The following is an 18,300-nucleotide window of genomic DNA, read 5'->3' on the forward strand; positions in this document are numbered from 1 at the left end:
AATCACTAAAGCTAGGGCAGAAATCAGTAATATTGAAAATCAGAAAACCATAGAAAAGATCGACGAAAGTAAATGTTGGTTCTTCAAAAGAGTGAACAAAATCGACAAACCTTTAGCCAGACTCACAAGACAAAAAAGGGAGAAGACCCAAATAAATCGGATCATAAATGAAAGAGGAGATACCACAGCAGAAACCGCAGAAATTCAACATATCATGCGAGGCTTCTATGAACAACTATATGCCTCCATGGTAGAGAACCTGGAAGAAATGGACGATTTCCTAGATACCTAGCAACTTCCAAAACTAAGTAAAGAGGAACTAGGTAACATGTACAAGCTCATCACAGCTAATGAAATTGAAACAGTTATCAAAAATCTTCCCAAAAATAAAATCCTGGACCAGATGGTTTTACAAATGAACTCTACAAAACCTTCAAAGAAGAACTAATAACTCTACTTTTAAAAGTCTTCCAGAAGATTGAAGACGCTGGAATACGCCCTCCTAGCTTCTATGATGCCAACATCATTCTGAAACCAAAAGCAGACAGGGACACAATCAAAAAAGAAAACTACTGACCAGTACCTCTGATGAACATAGATGCGAAAATATTGAACAAAATTGTAGCCAACGAGATACAGCAGTATATTAAAAAGATTGTTCATCATGACCAAGTGGGGTTTATCCCAGAAATGCAAGGTTGGTTTAATATACGTAAATCAATCAACGTGATCCACCACATCAACAAAAGCAAGACCAAAACCACATGGTCATATCAATAGATGCAGAGAAATCCTTTGACAAAATACAACATCCCTTTATGAGCAAAACACTACAAAAAATGGGAATAGATGGAAAATTCCTGAAGATAGTGGAGTCTATATATAGCAAACCTACAGTCAACATCATACTCAATGGTGAAAAACTGGAAGCATTTCCCCTCAGATCAGGTACTAGATAGGGCTGCCCACTAGCACTATTACTATTCAACATAGTGTTGGAAGTTCTTGCCATAGCAATCAGGCAGGAGCAAGGCATTAAAGGGATACAGATTGGAAGAGAAGAAGTCAAACTCTCCCTATTTGCAGATGACATGATAGTAAACATAAAAAAACCTAAGGAATCCAGCAAGAAGCTTTTGGATATCATCAGGCAATACAGTAAGGTGTCAGGCTACAAAACTAACATTCAAAAGTCAGTGGCATTCCTCTATGCAAACACTAAGTTAGAAGAAGTTGAAGTCCAGAAATCAATTTCTTTTACTATAGCAACAAAAACAATAAAATATCTAGGAGTAAACTTAATCAAAGAAGTGAAAGACTTATATACTGAAAATTATGAGTCACTACTCAAGGAAATTGAAAAAGACACAAAGAAGTGGAAAGATATTCCATATTCATGGGTTGGAAGAATTAACATCATCAAAAAGAATATTACTACCCAGAGCTATCTACAAATTTAATGCTATCCCCATAAAGATCCCAACCACATTTTTTAGGAGAATAGAACAAATGTTACAAACATTTATCTGGAACCAGAAAAGAGCTAGAATTGCCAAAACAATCTTGAGATAAGAGAACAGAACCGGAGGCATCACACTCCCAGATCTCAAATTGTATTATAGGGCCATTGTCATCAAAACTGCTTGGTACTGGAACATGAATAGACATACTGACCAGTGGAATAGAATTGAGAGCCCAGAAGTAAGCCTCCACACCTATGGACATCTATCTTTGATAAAGGTGCCCAGACTATTAAATGGGGAAAGCAGAGTCTCTTCAACAAATGGTGTTGGAAAAAATGGTTTCAAGCACGCAGAAGAATGAAACTGAACCACTATATTTCACCAAATACAAAAGTAAATTCCAAGTGTATCAAGGATTTGGATGTTAGACCACAAACTATCAGGTACTTAGAGGAAAATATTGGCATAACTCGTCCGCATACATTTTAAAGACATCTTCAGTGAAACGAATCCATTTACAAAGAAGACTAAGACAAGCATAAACCTATGGAACTACATCAAATTAAAAGTTTCTGCACAGCTAAAGAAACTACTACCCAAACCAAGAGACCCCTCACAGAATGGGAGATCTTTACATGCCATACATCAGACAAGAGGCTAATAACCAGAATATATAAAGAATTTGCAAATCTCAACAAGACAATAAATAACCCCATCCAAAATTGGGGGGATGACATGGACAGAATATTCACTACAGAAGAGATCCAAAAGGGCAAGAAACACATGAAAAAATGCTCCAAGTCTCTGATTGTCAGAGAAATGCAAATAAAGACAACAATGAGATACCACTTCCCTCCTGTGAGAATGTCATACATCAGAAAAGGTAACAGCAACAAATGCTGGAGAGGTTGTGGGGTCAAAGGAACCCTCCTACACTGCTGGTGGGAATGTAAATGGGTCCAGCCTCTGTGGAGAACAGTCTGGAGAACTCTCAGAAGGCTAGAAATGGACCTACCTTATGATCCTCTCCTGGGGATATATCCTAAGGAACCCAGCATATCCATTCCAAAAAGATCTGTGTACACATATGTTCTTGGCAGCACAATTTGTAATAGCCAAAACCTGGAAGCAACCCAGGTGTCCAACAACAGATGAGTGGCTGAGCAAGTTGTGGTATATATACACAATGAAATACTACTCAGCTGTCAAAAATGGTGACTTCACCATTTTCAGCCGATCTTGGATGGGCCTTGGAAAATTCATGTTGAGTGAAATAAGTCAGAAACAGAAGGATGAATATGGGATGATTTCACTTTCAGGCAGAAGTTGCAAAACAAGATCAGAAAAGAAAATACAAGTAGAACCTGAACTGTAGTTGGTGTATTGCACCAAAGTAAGAGACTCTGGGATGGGTGGGTGGGGAGAATACAGATCCAAGAAGGATGACATAGGATCTAGTGGGTGTTGTATTGTTATATGGAAAACTGAGACATGTTATGCATGTACAAACTATTGTATTTACTGTTGAATGTAAGACATTAATTCCCCAATAAAGAAATTAAAAATAAAAAAAAAATCTGGGGTTGAATAGTGGCACACCTGCTTGAGCCTACATGGTAGCTTGCACAAGGACCCTGGTTCAATCCCCTAGTCTCCACCAGCAGGGGGGAATCTTCACAAGTGGTGGAGCAGTTATGTAGGCATGTCTCTTTCTTCCTCTCTATTTCCACCTTCTCAGTTCCTCTCTGTCGTATCAAATTAAAAACAAAGTTAAAAATTAAAGATTCTTACTGGAAAGAGACAGGGATCAGAGCGCTTCTTGACACTGTGCGCTATGGGCAGTGCTGGTGGTAAGCCTGGGACTTCACACATCCTGAGCTGCTGGCTGGCTATAGTTCTCTGAAATCCTACTGGCATTTGGTTATAGATGTGGTTCCTTTTTTCTTTCCTCTTGCTGTTTTGAAGATGTTCGTTGTATTTTGGAATTTTGGTTTCTGTTAGATTTGGCCTCCTGTGGATTCCTGTTTTACTGGTAGCTTAAATTCTATATGCTATAAATTGTTTTCTGTACTTGCTTGGCCTTATCTGCAGATCAAGTCAGGAAAACTTATGGTCAGCTCTTCAAATAGTATCTCTCCTCATCCGTTTATTATTTGAGGAATTCCATTTTTCAAATAGTCTGACTCTTGTTCATGTCTGGCTGTTAGCTTTGTATTCTAGACTCCTTTTCTCTGCCCTACTCTCATTGGCTCCAGACTTCCCATGGAGACTTGCTGGCTTTTTTGCTGCCTGGACTGCCAGACTGGAATTTCCTCTTGGGTGTACTGGTTTGTTTCCTCATGTAAATCTTGCTTCCTGAGGATGCCTGTTTGTCATCAGTGTGGTCCATGTCTTGTCTGACCTGTCACACGAGGTGGATTCTGAAAGAGTCTGGAGTCCAAGGTCCTTGCCACCCTGCCTCATAAAATCTCAGTTGGCCATTTTAGATTAACCTTCTTTTAGTACACCTTTTCTTTCATTCCATTCCTTGTTTCTTTTCTTACTTTTTTCCCCCCCTTTTCCCCAGGGCACTGCTAAATTCTGGCTTCTGGTGATGCTGGAGTTTGAGCTGGGAATCTTTGCTGCCTCAAGCATGAAGTCTTGCTGCTTAACCATCATGCCCCCCCATTCGTCTTTATTCAGCATACATGCCACATAGAAGTTTCCATCCTATAGTTTATAATTCTAGTGTACGAAGACCTTGCTTGTACGTCTTTTGCTTGTGGCATCTCTCTCTCTTTTTTTTTGGCATCTCCTTTCTTATATGCGTTTTTTGGCCTTTTGGGGAACACTTCTGTTTGACCAGACTTGGTCCTGAGGGCACTTTAAAGAGACAAGACACAAGCTTTTCTACTGACAATACTTGCATTTGCTAAAGTTGACACAAGGGGGCGCTGTGAACCCAGTTTTTCCTGAACCAGGAAATCTCCCTAATCCCCCACCAGCTACTTTACATGAACAGGCCTGTGGTTACACATTTTCATGGATGCTTTTTCCTATTATGTGATGGGTGGAGTCAGCCAGAAGTCCTCCTTGACTCCTGTTTTCAGCTGTTGAATTTCTTCTAGCTCTAGAAGAAATTTAGCTGTAAATGACGGACTGCTCTGGGCAGGCAAGTGCGTGCCCCACTGCACTAAGAAAATCTGTGCTAGCCAGGCCTCAGGGTCTTGGTCATGTGGTGGCATCTCAGAGCTCTGTTCTGCTTATTTCAGCTGTTGTTATCTTTTGAACCTTGGGGAATTCTTTACTCTCTTTAGAGCTCCATTGCACATTTTAGGGTTTATTTCTTAAAACTTGTATAGCAGCTGACCTAAGCCAAGTAGCCTCTGGCTGGGAGTGTCTAGGAATATCTAATCTTCTCCTAGAAACAGAAATCTCTAGTTACTACTTAGCAACTTTATCTCCCTAAGTAGTGGAAGAAAAAAGAGAGCTATGGGGGTTCAGGCGGTAGTGCAGCGGGTTAAGTGCACATGGTGCAAAGTGCTTGGACCTGTGTCAGAATCCTGGTTTGAGCCCCCCGACTCCCCACCTGCAGGGGGGTCGCTTCACAGATGGTGAAGCAGGTCTGCAGGTGTCTGTCTTTCTCTCCCCTTCTCTGTCTCCCTTCCTCTCTCAATTTCTCTCTGTCCTATCCAACAACAATAACAGCAGTGACAATGACAATAAGCACAACAAGGGCAATAAAAATTGGGAAAAATAGCCTCCAGGAACAGTGATTTCGTAGTTTAGGCACTGAGCCCCAGCAATAACCCTGGAGGCCAAAAAAAAAAAAAAAAAAAGAGAGCTGTAAAGAGCCCTGACTGTGCGTTGTATGCTCATGGCATGTTGACCAGGCACCTCCCCTCTTCAGTTTACTGGGTCTTTTTACCCTGTGTGTATGTATCTTTCTGACCCCTGAGTATGTAGCAAAAGTAGAGCTGTGGCTTTTCCCTCCAGAACTGTTGGTGAGATTGTTGCATACTGTGTCTTCCAGGCAGGAGCCAATGGAAATCTGCAGTGCTCTGATCTGCTCAGTAGAACTGCCTGTTGAGTGTGAGTCTGCCTGTGGAGTACGAGTCTGGCTAGGGAAGCACATGGTTGCCACTGAAAGTGATAGATGAAATGGGAGTTGTAACCTTTAGAAAACTGGATAGTGGCGGCTTTCAAAACAAGCACAAGCTGGGGCCGCTCCTAAAGTCCACCCCATGGATCAGAACCCACAGCCCCTCTACAGTTGTGTTCAGCGTGGTGGAGACCACACTGATGCACTTCTGTGCCAGGAAGCCACTGCAGAATTAGACATGATGGTTAGCCGAAGACCATGTTTGGAGGGAGCTGGTGACTCATCGTTTGATACCACATGAAACATGAGAAAAGAAGACACATAGAGGGCCAGGTGGTGGCACACCTGGTTAAGTGCACACATTACAGTGCACAAGGACCCAGGTTCAAGCCACTGGTCCCTACATGCAGGGGGAAAACTTCACAAGTGGTGAAGCAGGGCTGCAAGTGTTTCTCTGTCTTGCTCCCTCTCTGTCACCCTCTTCCCTCTCAATTTCTGCCTGTCTCTATCCAATAAATAAAGATAAAGAAACTTTTTTTAAAAAAGAAGACACAAAATGTGTGTTTTCAACAGTCATTTTTATGAAACGACATGCCTCTGCCTTTGTGTGAAAGTAGAGAAGGAAGCAGCAGGGTGTGCCCTAAATAGATACAGTGTGGTGGTGCTGACACAGGGTGGAGGAGTGGATAAAGGAAGGTTGGAGTAAGAAGAATAAAGAGGAATGAGAGGGCCTCCCTTAGACCCAGTGCACGTGTGCAGTTACTGATAGGTGTTCAGGGTTCAATCCCGATTTGAGTGTGAGAGTGTCTTACATTGTTCTTGTCCTTGGGCTTCACAGCTATAGGCCCACTTTTCTCAGATAGATACATGGAAACGGACAGAGGGGAAGATACTACAGAGAGCAGTGGGACAGAGGGGCTACATGTGTGCAAAGCAGGCACATCTTCCATTCTAAAACACAGTTTTAGATTTAAGTAGGTTTAAATGAATTTAAGTAGGTTTGAGATCAGCTGTTGCTGATTGTTGTCATGCTTAGGAAGCACAGGAAAGATTGAAAAATAAGCACTGGCCTGTTAGGATTCAAAGTCTTGTAGCCTAGGCTTACAGGATGGCTGGCAGTGGCTCTGTTCAGATGTCAGATTCTCGTGTCCAGCTCCTTTTGGCAGCTAGGCTGTAGCAGAAGAGAAACCCTCATCTTCCATTTGTTGTTAAAACAGGCATGGCGATTTGTTGTTCCTGTTTCCCTCGAGCCTTGCCGGGCCCTCATCAGAAATGGAGACATCAGCCACTCTGGGGCTAAAGGCCATGGGAACGCCCAGCGTGGTGGAAGATGAGATCGACCAGTACCTCAGCAGGCAGGATGGGAAGATTTATAGGAGCCGGGACCCCCAGCTGTAAGTACTCTGGGGTGACTGGCTGCAGATCCTCAAGGATTGGTGAAGTGCTTGAGTAAGTTCGAGAGGAAGGAAGTACGTCACCCACCTCCGGTCATTTTGTAGAATTTTCTTTTTGGTGAAATCTCAATATATATTTCACGTGTGCTTTTGTAGTAGACTGTATTTGATTCTAAGGGGTTTGAAAGCAGGGTGGGACCTTAAATCGAGTCTTTACCACAGCGCTCCCTGGGGACATTTGATTGCTACTTGGCAAAGTGAGACTTTAGAAAAGGCCAATCTGTGAGGGAGGATGATGGCAGGGAGGACCCCTGAGCCTTGATGCAGGTGTTGTGGAAAGCTCCTTGTTTGACCACATGGCACATTCTTTTCCCTCTTTCATGGAAATCATCGTTATGAACATGCAGTGCCTTTGAATACCCTCATCTAAGATTACGTAAAATGCTTAAGCTTATGTGCATTCATTTGTTTTAGGTGCTTTTTCTTTTACAATCCAGATTAAAGCTGGTTGGAAACCTCTGAGTTTGTACTTAGTGATGTGAAATGATTTGAGGAGGGTTGTCTGCCTCTGCAGTGGAGCCTAATGCAGTATCCACAGGCCTAACAGGGTGCTGACATTGAGATACTGGGACCCCAAATGCTGCATTAGCAGCTTGTATGTCTTAGATTAAAAGGCCCCAAATGGTGCTCAGCTGCAGCTGGCATGGAGCCACCTCGTAGCCACGGCCATTAACCAGCCCGCCTCTTCCATTTGTGTTTGCTCTCAGGGACCTGGTGCTCGCTCCCACCACGATCCATCTTTAAGGCCTCATTAGGAATCTCTTAGTAGGTGCATGTATGCCCTCTGACCTTTCCTGTGTAAGAGCCTGCCCCAGAGGAGACACAGGTCATCTCTCCTTTAAAACACAGACCTCCCTGCATGCAAGAGCAGTGACCCCCAATTGGAAAAGATTCTGAGAGCCCTGGGATCCAGCTTGGCTACTGCGGCTCTCAGTGCCCTCCAGTCCTAGTGCACTTCCTACCTTGTTTGTGTGCAGCTTCTGAGGCTGTTCTGACTGAAGTGTGTAGGATCCACAGAGCCAGGCACCTCCCAAGTGTTCTTGAAGTGGGTGTTTTCCTAGCCTGACTTATTTCTGTCCCCACTCAGAGGGCTTTGCCATATCCATATACCAAATTCCTTAGTATTTATGCAAATCTTGAATTAAAATAGACTCTGTGCCCACCCCCTTTTATTTTCAGTTAGTGTCATTTTAGGCAAATTAATATCTCTGAAATCATATGTTTAACATGCTGATCTTTCTTAATGTGTCAAGATAAGCAGTAAATTAAGGACTGGGGAGACAGCTTAATGGTTATGCAAAAGCCTTTTATGCCTGAGGCTTTAAGGTCCCAGGTTCAATCTCCAGCACTACCATAAGCCAGACTTGACCAGTGCTCTGGTCTCCCTCTCTCTTTTTGTATCTCTCATAAAAAAAGAAAAGAAGGGCCAGGCGGTGACACAACCTGGTTAAGTGCACATACTACAGTGCGCAAGGACCTGTGTTCAAGCCCCTGGTCCCCACCTGCAGGGGGAAAGCTTCACAAGTGGTGGGCAGGGTTGCAGGTGTCTCTCTGTCTCTCTCCATCTTTATCTCCCCTTCCCCTCAATTCTCTCTGTCTCTATCCAGTAATAAATAAATAAATAAATAAATAAATAAATAAATAAAGCTTTTTAAAAAAAAAAAAAGAAGAAAAGAAAAACCACCACTAAATTAGTAGACTTATTTTTTACCAGAGCTCAGCTCTCAGGCATGTGAGTCTGTTTGCATAACCATTATGCTATCTACCCCTGCCCAATTAGTAAACTTAAAATAAATGTTTTTCATATATCTTCTAAAATAACTTCACATAGGCAAGGAAATACTTTACCAAGATTGTTGTGTACCAATTAAGATTTTGTATTAGGGGCTGAAGAGCTAGCATAGTACTTATGCAAAAGATTTTCACGCCTGAAGCTCTGTCTCTGGCATGACTGTAATCCAGAGCTGAGCAGTGCTCTTGTATTATGTTGTATCAAGAAGGTACCTTTGGATGTCATACATGTAAGATAGCACTGAGCAGCCTCCCCATCCAAGTCATTTTTTGACCAGAAAACTGCTCAGCTCTGGCTCTGGGTGGTGTGGGGACTGAACCTGGGACCTCTTATATGTAAGTCTTATATGATACTGTTGAACTCTCTCCCACCTCCATATTTTTATTCTGTATTTTTAGGAGTGAGGAGAGAGGGAAACTCTAAGTCAGTGCTCCATTATCCTCAGAGTGCTATATTTGTTGCTCTCATGTGGTACCTATACTTTTCTTCTGTATCTTTTGAGGGAGAGAGAGAATGTCACCAATAAGCTACTCCACCATCCATAGAGTTCCCTTGGTGCAGTCCTTGGTGTTGCCATGTGCCAGAGGTAAAACCTAGGGCCTCACATATGGTAAGATGTGTCCTTTATCTGCTTACTGATCTCCCACTTCCATGACATACTTTTAAATTGCCAGAAGTATGGGGAGGCAGCCCTAGGAGGAAAACAACAACAACAAACCTTACTTAATAGCTTTGCAATTCTTCTCAGATGCCGACATGGCCCTCTGGGGAAGTGTGTGCACTGCGTTCCTCTTGAGGTGAGTCTGCAGAGTGAGTCCCAGGCTGGCCTGTTGGTGTCTGCCCAGAGCCAGGCCCTGTACTTAGTCATGTTATTGATCGAAAGAATTCAAGTATTTAGTGCTGTGGGCCTCAAATTCCCATCTGTGCAAGCGGCACAAAGCAGATGAGCCTTATTTATGAGTGTGACCTTCTGGGTGGATTACAAATAACTGAAGCGTTTGTGCTGCTGTGATGAAGGGGAGCAGTTTCACTGGGTGCCTGGACAATCCTTTCAAGCCCTGAAACAAAGCTGGGCCTGGCAGTTTCTGCTTGGTGCTGTTTTGATTTACTTAGCTCTGACTCTCACATCTCCTCTCCCAATTTGTCCTGGTGAGATTGAGAGTTACTGTAATAATGCTGACTGGGAACTGGCTCACCTTGGATTTATGGCCCCATGACTATCCTGATTTTCTTCACGAGGCCATTCTTCCTTCCTCTTGTAACTTCTTTTTGTAAAATTTTCTTGAAATTCACTTGACTTTGGAGCATTTTTCACTTAATGGAAATTCATTTTAATCATTTAAAGGTAACATAGAAAGATCAGGTTGGCTGGGATCTAAGACGCTTAAAGCCGTCAGCTAGGTCTCTGACCTCTCCTCGAACAGTGGGGGCTTGGCTCACTACTTTCCAGACTGCACCAGCCTGGCAGCCTATGGCCATACTGTGTGTATTTGTCTTGCAGCCATTCGATGAGGACTACCTAAACCATCTCGAGCCACCCGTGAAGCACATGTCTTTCCATGCCTACATCCGTAAGCTGACCGGAGGAGCTGACAAGTAAGCAGCTTAAGCCCTGCTGGTTGTATTGGGCTTGGCGGGCAGAAATTTGCTTTGTGTATCTGCAGGTGTTAAGAAAGCCATTGAACATATGCATGAGAAAAGTGAGCATGAATTATTTGAGCTCAGGAATTTTGCCTGGTTTCTAGAAAAGGCGGGGGGGGGGGGTGGGGGTGGTGACTGGGCTGTTCCCACAGTATCCAGAGTATTGGCAGACAGCGGGCTGGTGATGGTCTCCCCGTAGGCTGCTTGGAGGGTCCATCCAGCCTTCTCTGTGGCACTGGCCCTCCTGGGCTGTAGTTTGTGAAAATGGTTGAGACAGTATGTGATGGTTATTGGTAGTAAGTCTGGAATCTTTGCTTATCCTCAGCTTCTTTGGAAGATCTGGACCAGCCTGTGGTCTTGGCCCAGATATTCACAGTCTCCCTCAGTCCTCTGCCCTGGAGTCTGTCCCTCACTAGATTGTCTTCACAGCTGGGGCAGGGGGAGGCTCTAAAGCAGCAGTGCTGTCATGGCTTGGCCCACAGTGCTGTGGTAGTTGCTGCCTGCTGGCTCTTCCAGATAGGTGGTAAGGAAGGGGATGGCATAGGCAGAGCAGGGTGGGCAGCAAGAGGCTCTTGCTTCTGAGTGCAGCCATGGCAGTGGCTAGAGGAAGAAGTATGGAACATCTTGGTTCTTGTTTTTAGTCACCAAGGTTATCACTGGGGCACAGTTTTATCATTCTGGCTGCCATGCCATGCCATACCATGCCATTTCCTTCCTTCCTGCCACCAGGGTTATTACTGGGGAACAGCTTCACCATTCTGGTGGCCCTCCCTCTCACCCTTCCTTCCTTCCTTCCTTCCTTCCTTCCTTCCTTCCTTCCTTCCTTTCTTCCTTTTTAAAAAATTTTATTTATTATTGGATAAAGATGGATAGAAATTGAGAGGGGGGAGATAGGGAGAGAGACAGAGAGACACCCGCAGCTCTTTACAACTTGTGAAGCTTTCCCCTGCAGGTGGGGTCCCCGAGTTTGATAGAGCATTAGAGAGAGGGAGAGAGACCTATAGCGTTCACCCACCCTCCCTGCCAAGTGAGACTTGAACCTAGGTCCTCATGCATGATAATATGTACTATCTGCTGAGTATGCTACCACCCAGTCCCCATTTTGATTCTTTCAAATTATAAGAGGTACTTGTGTGTGCACCTCCTTTTCACTATATACTTACCTCACAACTCCATAGCAAGGTCTTGTTGCTCCTGTTGGTGCAGAAAGAGTAGATGTTGGCCAAATTGAGTCAGCAACTTCTTGTGGAGTATGTCATGTTGGTCTGATAGTAGCTTTTTTTTCTGACAATCTGCTGGCAACCTAAAATGACTTTTAAAAAAGTTAAGACTAGGAGAAAAAAGTCCCATCAAAAACTAATTCTTGCCTATCAGTGCAGAAGTGATGGAATAATCTGAGGGAGGGAGTATAAGAATTTGTTGGGCAGAAATCCTTCATCAGCCTCTGGTCAGAAGATCAAGGCCACAGTCTCCCAGGGTTCTCTGTAGCTGTCAGCAGCTGTTGGCTTCAGAAGATGAGAATGAATTGTTACGATCATTTTGTGAATAGGAAACTGACTGAGGGTGAGTTCACTGGGGCAGATAGATTCACCCCAAGTTTAGGGATGAGTTCAGGGCTTCCTCAGAAGCTGTTAGTTTTCTGACAGTACTTCGAATTTTAACCGGAAGCAGAGTTGTGTCTGTGCTATATATCCTAATCAGACTTTTTCTGTGAATAAGAATTTGGGGGGGGAGCCCATGGATCAATTTAAGGGCCTTATCTGTGCAAAGCATGAGTTCTACCACTGAGCTACATTCCTTCCTCAGGAATTATTATTATTTTTTAAATGGTTTATTTTGTTTTATTTATTTATTTTGGATAGAGACAGAAATTGAGAGGGAAGGAGGAGACAGAGGGAGAGAGACACCTGCTGCCCTGCTTCACCACTTGTGAAGCTTTCCCCCTGCAGGTGGGGGCTGGGGGCTGGAACCCACATCCTTGCACACTGAAATGTGTGTGCTTAACCAGGTACACCACCACCTGGCCCCATAAAAATTTTTTTTGATATATTTTTCCCATTATCTTTATTTATTGGATAAAGTAAGCCAGAAATAGAGAGGGAAGGAGGTGATAGAGATGGAGAGAGACAGAAAAACACCTGCAGCCCTGCTTCACCATCACAAAGCTTTCCCCCTGTAGATGGGTCTGGGGGCTGGAACCTGGGTCCTGAAGCATTGTAGCATATGCATTCAAATAGGCCTCAGGAATTTTTTTTTCTTTTTTTAAATATTTATTTCCTTTTTGTTGCCCTTGTTGTTTTATTGTTGTTATTATTATTTTAGTATTGTTATTATTGTTGTTGTTGATGCCGTCATTGTTGGATAGGACAGAGAGAAATGGAGAGAGGGGGAGAGAAAGATAGACACCTGCAGACCTGCTTCACTGCCTGTGAAGTGACTCCCCTGCAGGTGGGGAGCCGGGGACTCGAACCGGGATGCTTGGGCCGGTCCTTGCGAAAGCACTGCACTACCGCCCGACTCCCTAGGAATTTTTTTTTTAAAAAAGATATTTGACTATCTGCATTATTGATGCATAAGTAGAATTTGTAAGGGCTGTATTTTCTCTCACTGGTACAGATTAGAGCAGCAAATACTCTACATTATTGTTGAATGTGTGTGGTTGTCTGTGCTAGCTAGTGAACACTGAAACTCCTGTGTAGAAAGATGATGATGGGGAGTCGGGTGGTAGCGCAGTGGGTTAAGTGCAGGTGGTGCAAAGCTTAAGGACAGGCTTAATGATACCGGTTCAAGCCCCCGGCTCCCCACCTGCAGGGGAGTTGCTTCACAGGCGGTGAAGCAGGTCTGCAGGTGTCTATCTTTCTCTCCTCCTCTCTGTCTTCCCCTCCTCTTTCTATTTCTCTCTGTCCTATCCAACAATAATGACATCAATAATAACTACAATAATAAAACAAGGGCAACAAAAAAGGGAATAAATAAATATAAAAATTAAAAAAAAAAAAAAAAAAAAAGAAAGATGATGATGTGCCTGTGTGATCTAAACGTGCACAGGCCAGAAGCTCCCTAGCTTTGTCTGACTGGGCTGCCCACACAGGCAGGGTTCCTGGCCACACTGCTCAGGAAGGGTAAGAGATTTGACACACTCTCTTCCCTGTCACTTGCTAAACTTGGTGCCATTGCAGTGCTTAATTAAGTTGCCTCTTCTTTCAGGGGGAAATTTGTTGCACTGGAGAACATCAGCTGCAAGATAAAATCAGGGTGTGAGGGACACCTTCCGTGGCCTAACGGCATCTGTACCAAGTGCCAGCCAAGTGCCATCACGCTGAACAGACAGGTGAGATGTTCGAGGCGGCATCTAGACAACTGAAAGCAGATTTGTTTTCACATGGAAATTTCCAGAAAGCGGTTCCATGGAGGAGAGCTGCCTCTGGAGTGCATGGCCAGTGGCATGCTTATGGGGTTCTTGAAGTGCCTGTTGGGCCTGTTTCTGGAGGCTGCACACTGAAGATGTTGCTGGCTTTTGCAGAAGCAGGTTTTTCCTGGTGACTACGTAAATACTCAGTAATGGCCTGGAAGGTCACTCTGCTAGTGTCTGCCTTGTATGTGTAAGGCCTGGTTTTAATCTCTGAAACCTTGCCAGCTGATATTTTCTTACTCATAAACTAAATGAAATCTTTTTTTTTTTTTTTTCTTGTCTCCGTGGTTATTGCTAGGGCTTGGTGCATACAGTATGAATCTGCCACTCCTGTGGCCACTTTTTTTTCTGTTTTTTATTTCCTACTTTTTGGATAGGACAGAGAGAAATTGAGAGGAGGGGAAGATAGAGAGAGAGAAAGACACCTGCAGACCTACTTCACCACTTGTGAAGCGACCCCGATGCAGGTGGGGAGCTAGGGGCTCGAACCAGGATCCTTGTGTGGGTCCTTATGCTTAGTACTATATGTGCTTAACCTGGTGTACCATTGTCTAGCCCCCCTCAATGAAGTTTTTTTTTTTTTATTGTTGTAGTAATTGTTGTTATTGATGTCATTGTTGTTAGATAGGATAGAGAGAAATGGAGAGAGGAGGGGAAGACAGAGGGGGAGAGAAAGATAGACTCCTGCAGACCTACTTCACCGCTTATGAAGCAACTCCCCTGCAGGTGGGGAGCCGGGCTCTCGAACCGGGATCCTTATGCTGGTCAGTGTGCTTAACCTGCTGTGCTACCGCCCGACCCCTATGAAGTCTTTTTTAAAACTTAACTGTTTTGTCTTATTATTTTATTTACTTTATTTTTATTTTTTTAATCTTCATTTATTGAGAGAGACATCTAGAAATCAAGAGAGGAGGGGGTGGTAGGGAGAGAGACACCTGCAGCCCTGCTTCACCACTCGCAAAGCCTTCCCCCTGCAGGTGGGGGCCGGGGGCCCGAACCCAGGTCCTTGCATATTGTAATATGTGTGCTCAACCATGTGTGACACCACCCAGCCCCTCTATTTAACTTTTTTTAATATATATTTATTTTATTTATTTATTCCCTTTTGTTGCCATTGTTGTTTTATTGTTGTAGTTATTGTTGTTGTTGTTGTTGTTGGATAGGACAGAGAGAAATGGAGAGAGGGAGGGGAAGACAGAGAGGAGGAGAGAAAGATAGACACCTGCAGACCTGCTTCACCGCCTGTGAAGCGACTCCCCTGCAGGTGGGGAGCCGGGGTTCGAACCGGGATCCTTATGCCGGTCCTTGTGCTTTGCGCCACCTGCGCTTAACCCGCTGCGCTACAGCCCGACTCCCTCTATTTAACTTTTTAAAACTATATTTACTGGGTAGAGTCAGAAATCAAGAGGGAAGGTGGATGATAGGGAGAGAGACACCTACAGCACTGCTTCATCACTTGTGAAGCTTTCCCCCTGCAGGTGGGAACTGGGGGCTTGAACCTAGGTCCTTGAGCATTGAATATGTGCACTCAGCCAGGTGCACCACCAACTGGCCCCCTAAATGAAGTCTTTAAGAATAAATAAATAAGTAAGTATATAAATAAGGACCTCACTTTGGATGCCCTGGTTTCATCAGGGGAGTTCTGCAGATGGAGTGATTTCTCCTCTCTCTCCTCCCTGGCTTCATATACTTGCATGATCCTACCTCTTCAGGCAAACTCCCCCCCCCCCCTTTTTTTTTTTAATCTCAGGAGAAAAATTGAGCCAGGGAGGCTGCTCAGTGGTCATGAACAAGGCTAGGCTCATTCCTCTGGTGTTACATAGTTACATGCCGAAACATTATACTGACTCTAGGGGAGAGCTTATAAGGCTCTGGGTTCAAGGCCTGAAATCACATGAGAGTGCCAAAGGTGGTGGAGTGCTATTGCCTCTGGACCTGTCTTCTCTTTCACTTGTTCTCTTTTTTTTTAGGGTATAGTCATTGTAAGAGGGAGGGTCAATATGAGAGAAAGGTGATAAAGATAGATAAGATCAGCGTACTGTTCGTTTCTGGCTTAAGATGGTGTCAGGTTGAACCTCAGGCTCCAGAACTTAAGGCATCCAAGTGGATGCTCTGATATACTGCTCTTGCCCTGCCCTCTTGCTAAATGAAAACTGGGAATGCTTGAATTGGGAGCCCACTCAGCAAAGTGAATTTGATTCATTCCCACATATTGCATTAAAATAATATAAATTAGGGGCCAGGAAGCATCTCCCCCAGTAAAGCACACAGCATGCATATTCAAGCGTCCAGTCACTACATGGGAGTGCCTTCAGTTGGGAAGCTTCACAAGTAGTAGAATGGTGCTGTTGTGGTGTCTCCTGTGTCTGTCACCCTCTAGCAGAAAGAGGAGCAAAAGGTCAGCAAAAGGAGCAAAAGGATTCCATAATGGCTATGGAATCTGAATCTCTTTATTTATTTATTTATTTATTTTATTGCTGGCAGGTTTGTCATTGGGGCTTGGTGCTCTGTGATGAATCCATGGCTCCCAGCAGCCATTTTTATCCTTTCCTTTCCTTTTTTTTTTTAATTTTCATTTTTTATTTGATAGGACAGAAAAAATTGAGAGGGGAGGGGACAAAAAGATGTAGGCACTGGTGGCAGCAGCACCACCAACAAAAATTAAGAAACTGACAGAAGAATGCCAGATAGATTATCCCACAGAGCACCCCCATTATCATGCATGAAGCTCCAGACTCAACCCCTATAACCCAGGGCAGTCCCTGTTGGTAGAGGAGTGCAATGGGCTCGACCCCTCCTTCCCTCCTTCCCTGAAATAAGAGAGAATCAGTCTGGGAGTGTGGAATCATGCATGCAAGAGACCCTGGTAGTGCAAAAAGGAGTAAAATAAAGAATTTTGCTTATTCATGTTTTTAAATATTTATTTATTCCCTTTTGTTGCCCTTGTTGTTTTATTGTTGTAGTTATTATTGTTGTCGTCATTGTTGGATAGGACAGAGAGAAATGGAGAGAGGGAGGGGAAGACAGAGAGGAGGAGAGAAAGACAGACACCTGCAGACCTGCTTCACCGCCTGTGAAGCGACTCTCCTGCAGGTGGGGAGCCGGGGTTTGAACCGGGATCCTTATGCCGGTCCTTGTGCTTTGCGCCACCTGCGCTTAGCCCGCTGCGCTACAGCCCGACTCCCGCTTATTCATGTTTTTAAAAATGCTCAGTGATTGTGACTGCCTTTTATTTCTCATTTATGGTTTTTAAAAAATATTTATTTCCTTTTGTTGCTCTAGTTTTATTGTAGCTATTGTTATTGATGTTGTTGTTGGATAGGACAGAGTAATGGAAAGGGGAGGGGAAGACAGAGAGGGAGAGAGATAGACACCTGCAGACCAGTTGCTTCACTGCTTGTGGAGTTGCTTCACTGTGAAGCAACTCCCCTGCAGGTGGGCTCGAAACAGGACCCTTATGCTTTACACCACATGCGCTTAACCCACTGTGCTACCGCCCGACTCCCGCCTCGTGTAATGTTTTTAATGATGTGGTATCAGAGAGTGAACTCATGTACACTATATCTGAGCCAGCTTTCTGGCCCAGTTTTTATTTTAGTTTCTCATTAGAGAGAGAGAGACCATTGTACATACTCTATCACCCATGGAGTTCCACCCATTTTGTCTTTGGTGTTTTCCCCTGGTGGCAGGAATGAACTCAGGGCATAACATATACAAGGCAGTTGTTACTCTACTCCTGTGCCACCTCCCTAGGTTGTGACCTTACTTTTTAACAAATTGTGGAGGGGTTGGAGAGACAGCATAATTGTTATGCAGATGACCTTCAAGCCTGAGATTCTTGACCTCCTAGGTTCAATCCCTGGAAGCACTATAACCTAGAGCTGAGAAGTGCTCTGGTACAAGGAAGGAAGGAAGGAAGGAAGGAAGGAAAGAAAGAAGGAAAGGAGGGAGAGAGGAGAAATTGACTTTGGAAGCTGGCAAGAGAACTATCCTGGGACCACTTCAGGGAAGCTCAGGAAGGAGAGGGAGAGGCATGGAGAGGCAAAGGCCGGCATTGGAGCCTTTTCCATTTTGTGCTGCTGGACCTCTTCCTCTCGCTGCCTCCTTGAATTTTTTTTTTTTTTTAGTTTTTTATTATCTTATTTGGTAAAGACAGCCAGAAATTGAGAGGAGGGTAGAGATAGTGGGGAAAAGATAGACCTGTGGCTCTGTTTCACCACTTGTGAAGCTTCTACTTGCAGGTGGGGAGCAAGGGCTTGAACCTGGGACCTTGAGCACTGTAATGTGTGCCCTCAACCAGGCGAGCCACCACCTAGCTCCTCCTTGACTTGCAGAGGATTCTTTCTTCCCTTTTCTTTGACACATTTTCTTCGCCTATCTTGTGCTTTTTAAAATATATATATATATATATATATTTTGTACTAGAGATTGTGAAAACCTGCATTCCAGGTGGAATC

General features: G+C 44.0%; 2 protein-coding genes across 3 annotated transcripts in view; one reads left to right on the plus strand and one right to left on the minus strand.

The window, feature by feature from the left end:
- CCDC137 (coiled-coil domain containing 137) overlaps positions 1-18,300 on the minus strand; it is a 138,326-nt gene that overhangs the window by 69,471 nt on the left and 50,555 nt on the right. The window lies entirely within an intron of this gene.
- The window catches only part of NPLOC4 (NPL4 homolog, ubiquitin recognition factor), an 89,893-nt gene that overhangs the window by 24,181 nt on the left and 47,412 nt on the right, over positions 1-18,300 (plus strand). For both annotated transcript variants that reach the window (XM_007534735.3, XM_060171784.1), the window contains 4 exons: positions 6,762-6,938; positions 9,539-9,587; positions 10,292-10,386; positions 13,639-13,762. In XM_007534735.3, coding sequence (XP_007534797.1) covers positions 6,762-6,938; positions 9,539-9,587; positions 10,292-10,386; positions 13,639-13,762 — 445 coding nt within the window. The remainder of the gene's footprint in view (positions 1-6,761; positions 6,939-9,538; positions 9,588-10,291; positions 10,387-13,638; positions 13,763-18,300) is intronic.

This window comes from Erinaceus europaeus, chromosome 14 (assembly GCF_950295315.1).
Source record: "Erinaceus europaeus chromosome 14, mEriEur2.1, whole genome shotgun sequence".
Lineage (NCBI taxonomy): Eukaryota > Metazoa > Chordata > Mammalia > Eulipotyphla > Erinaceidae > Erinaceus > Erinaceus europaeus.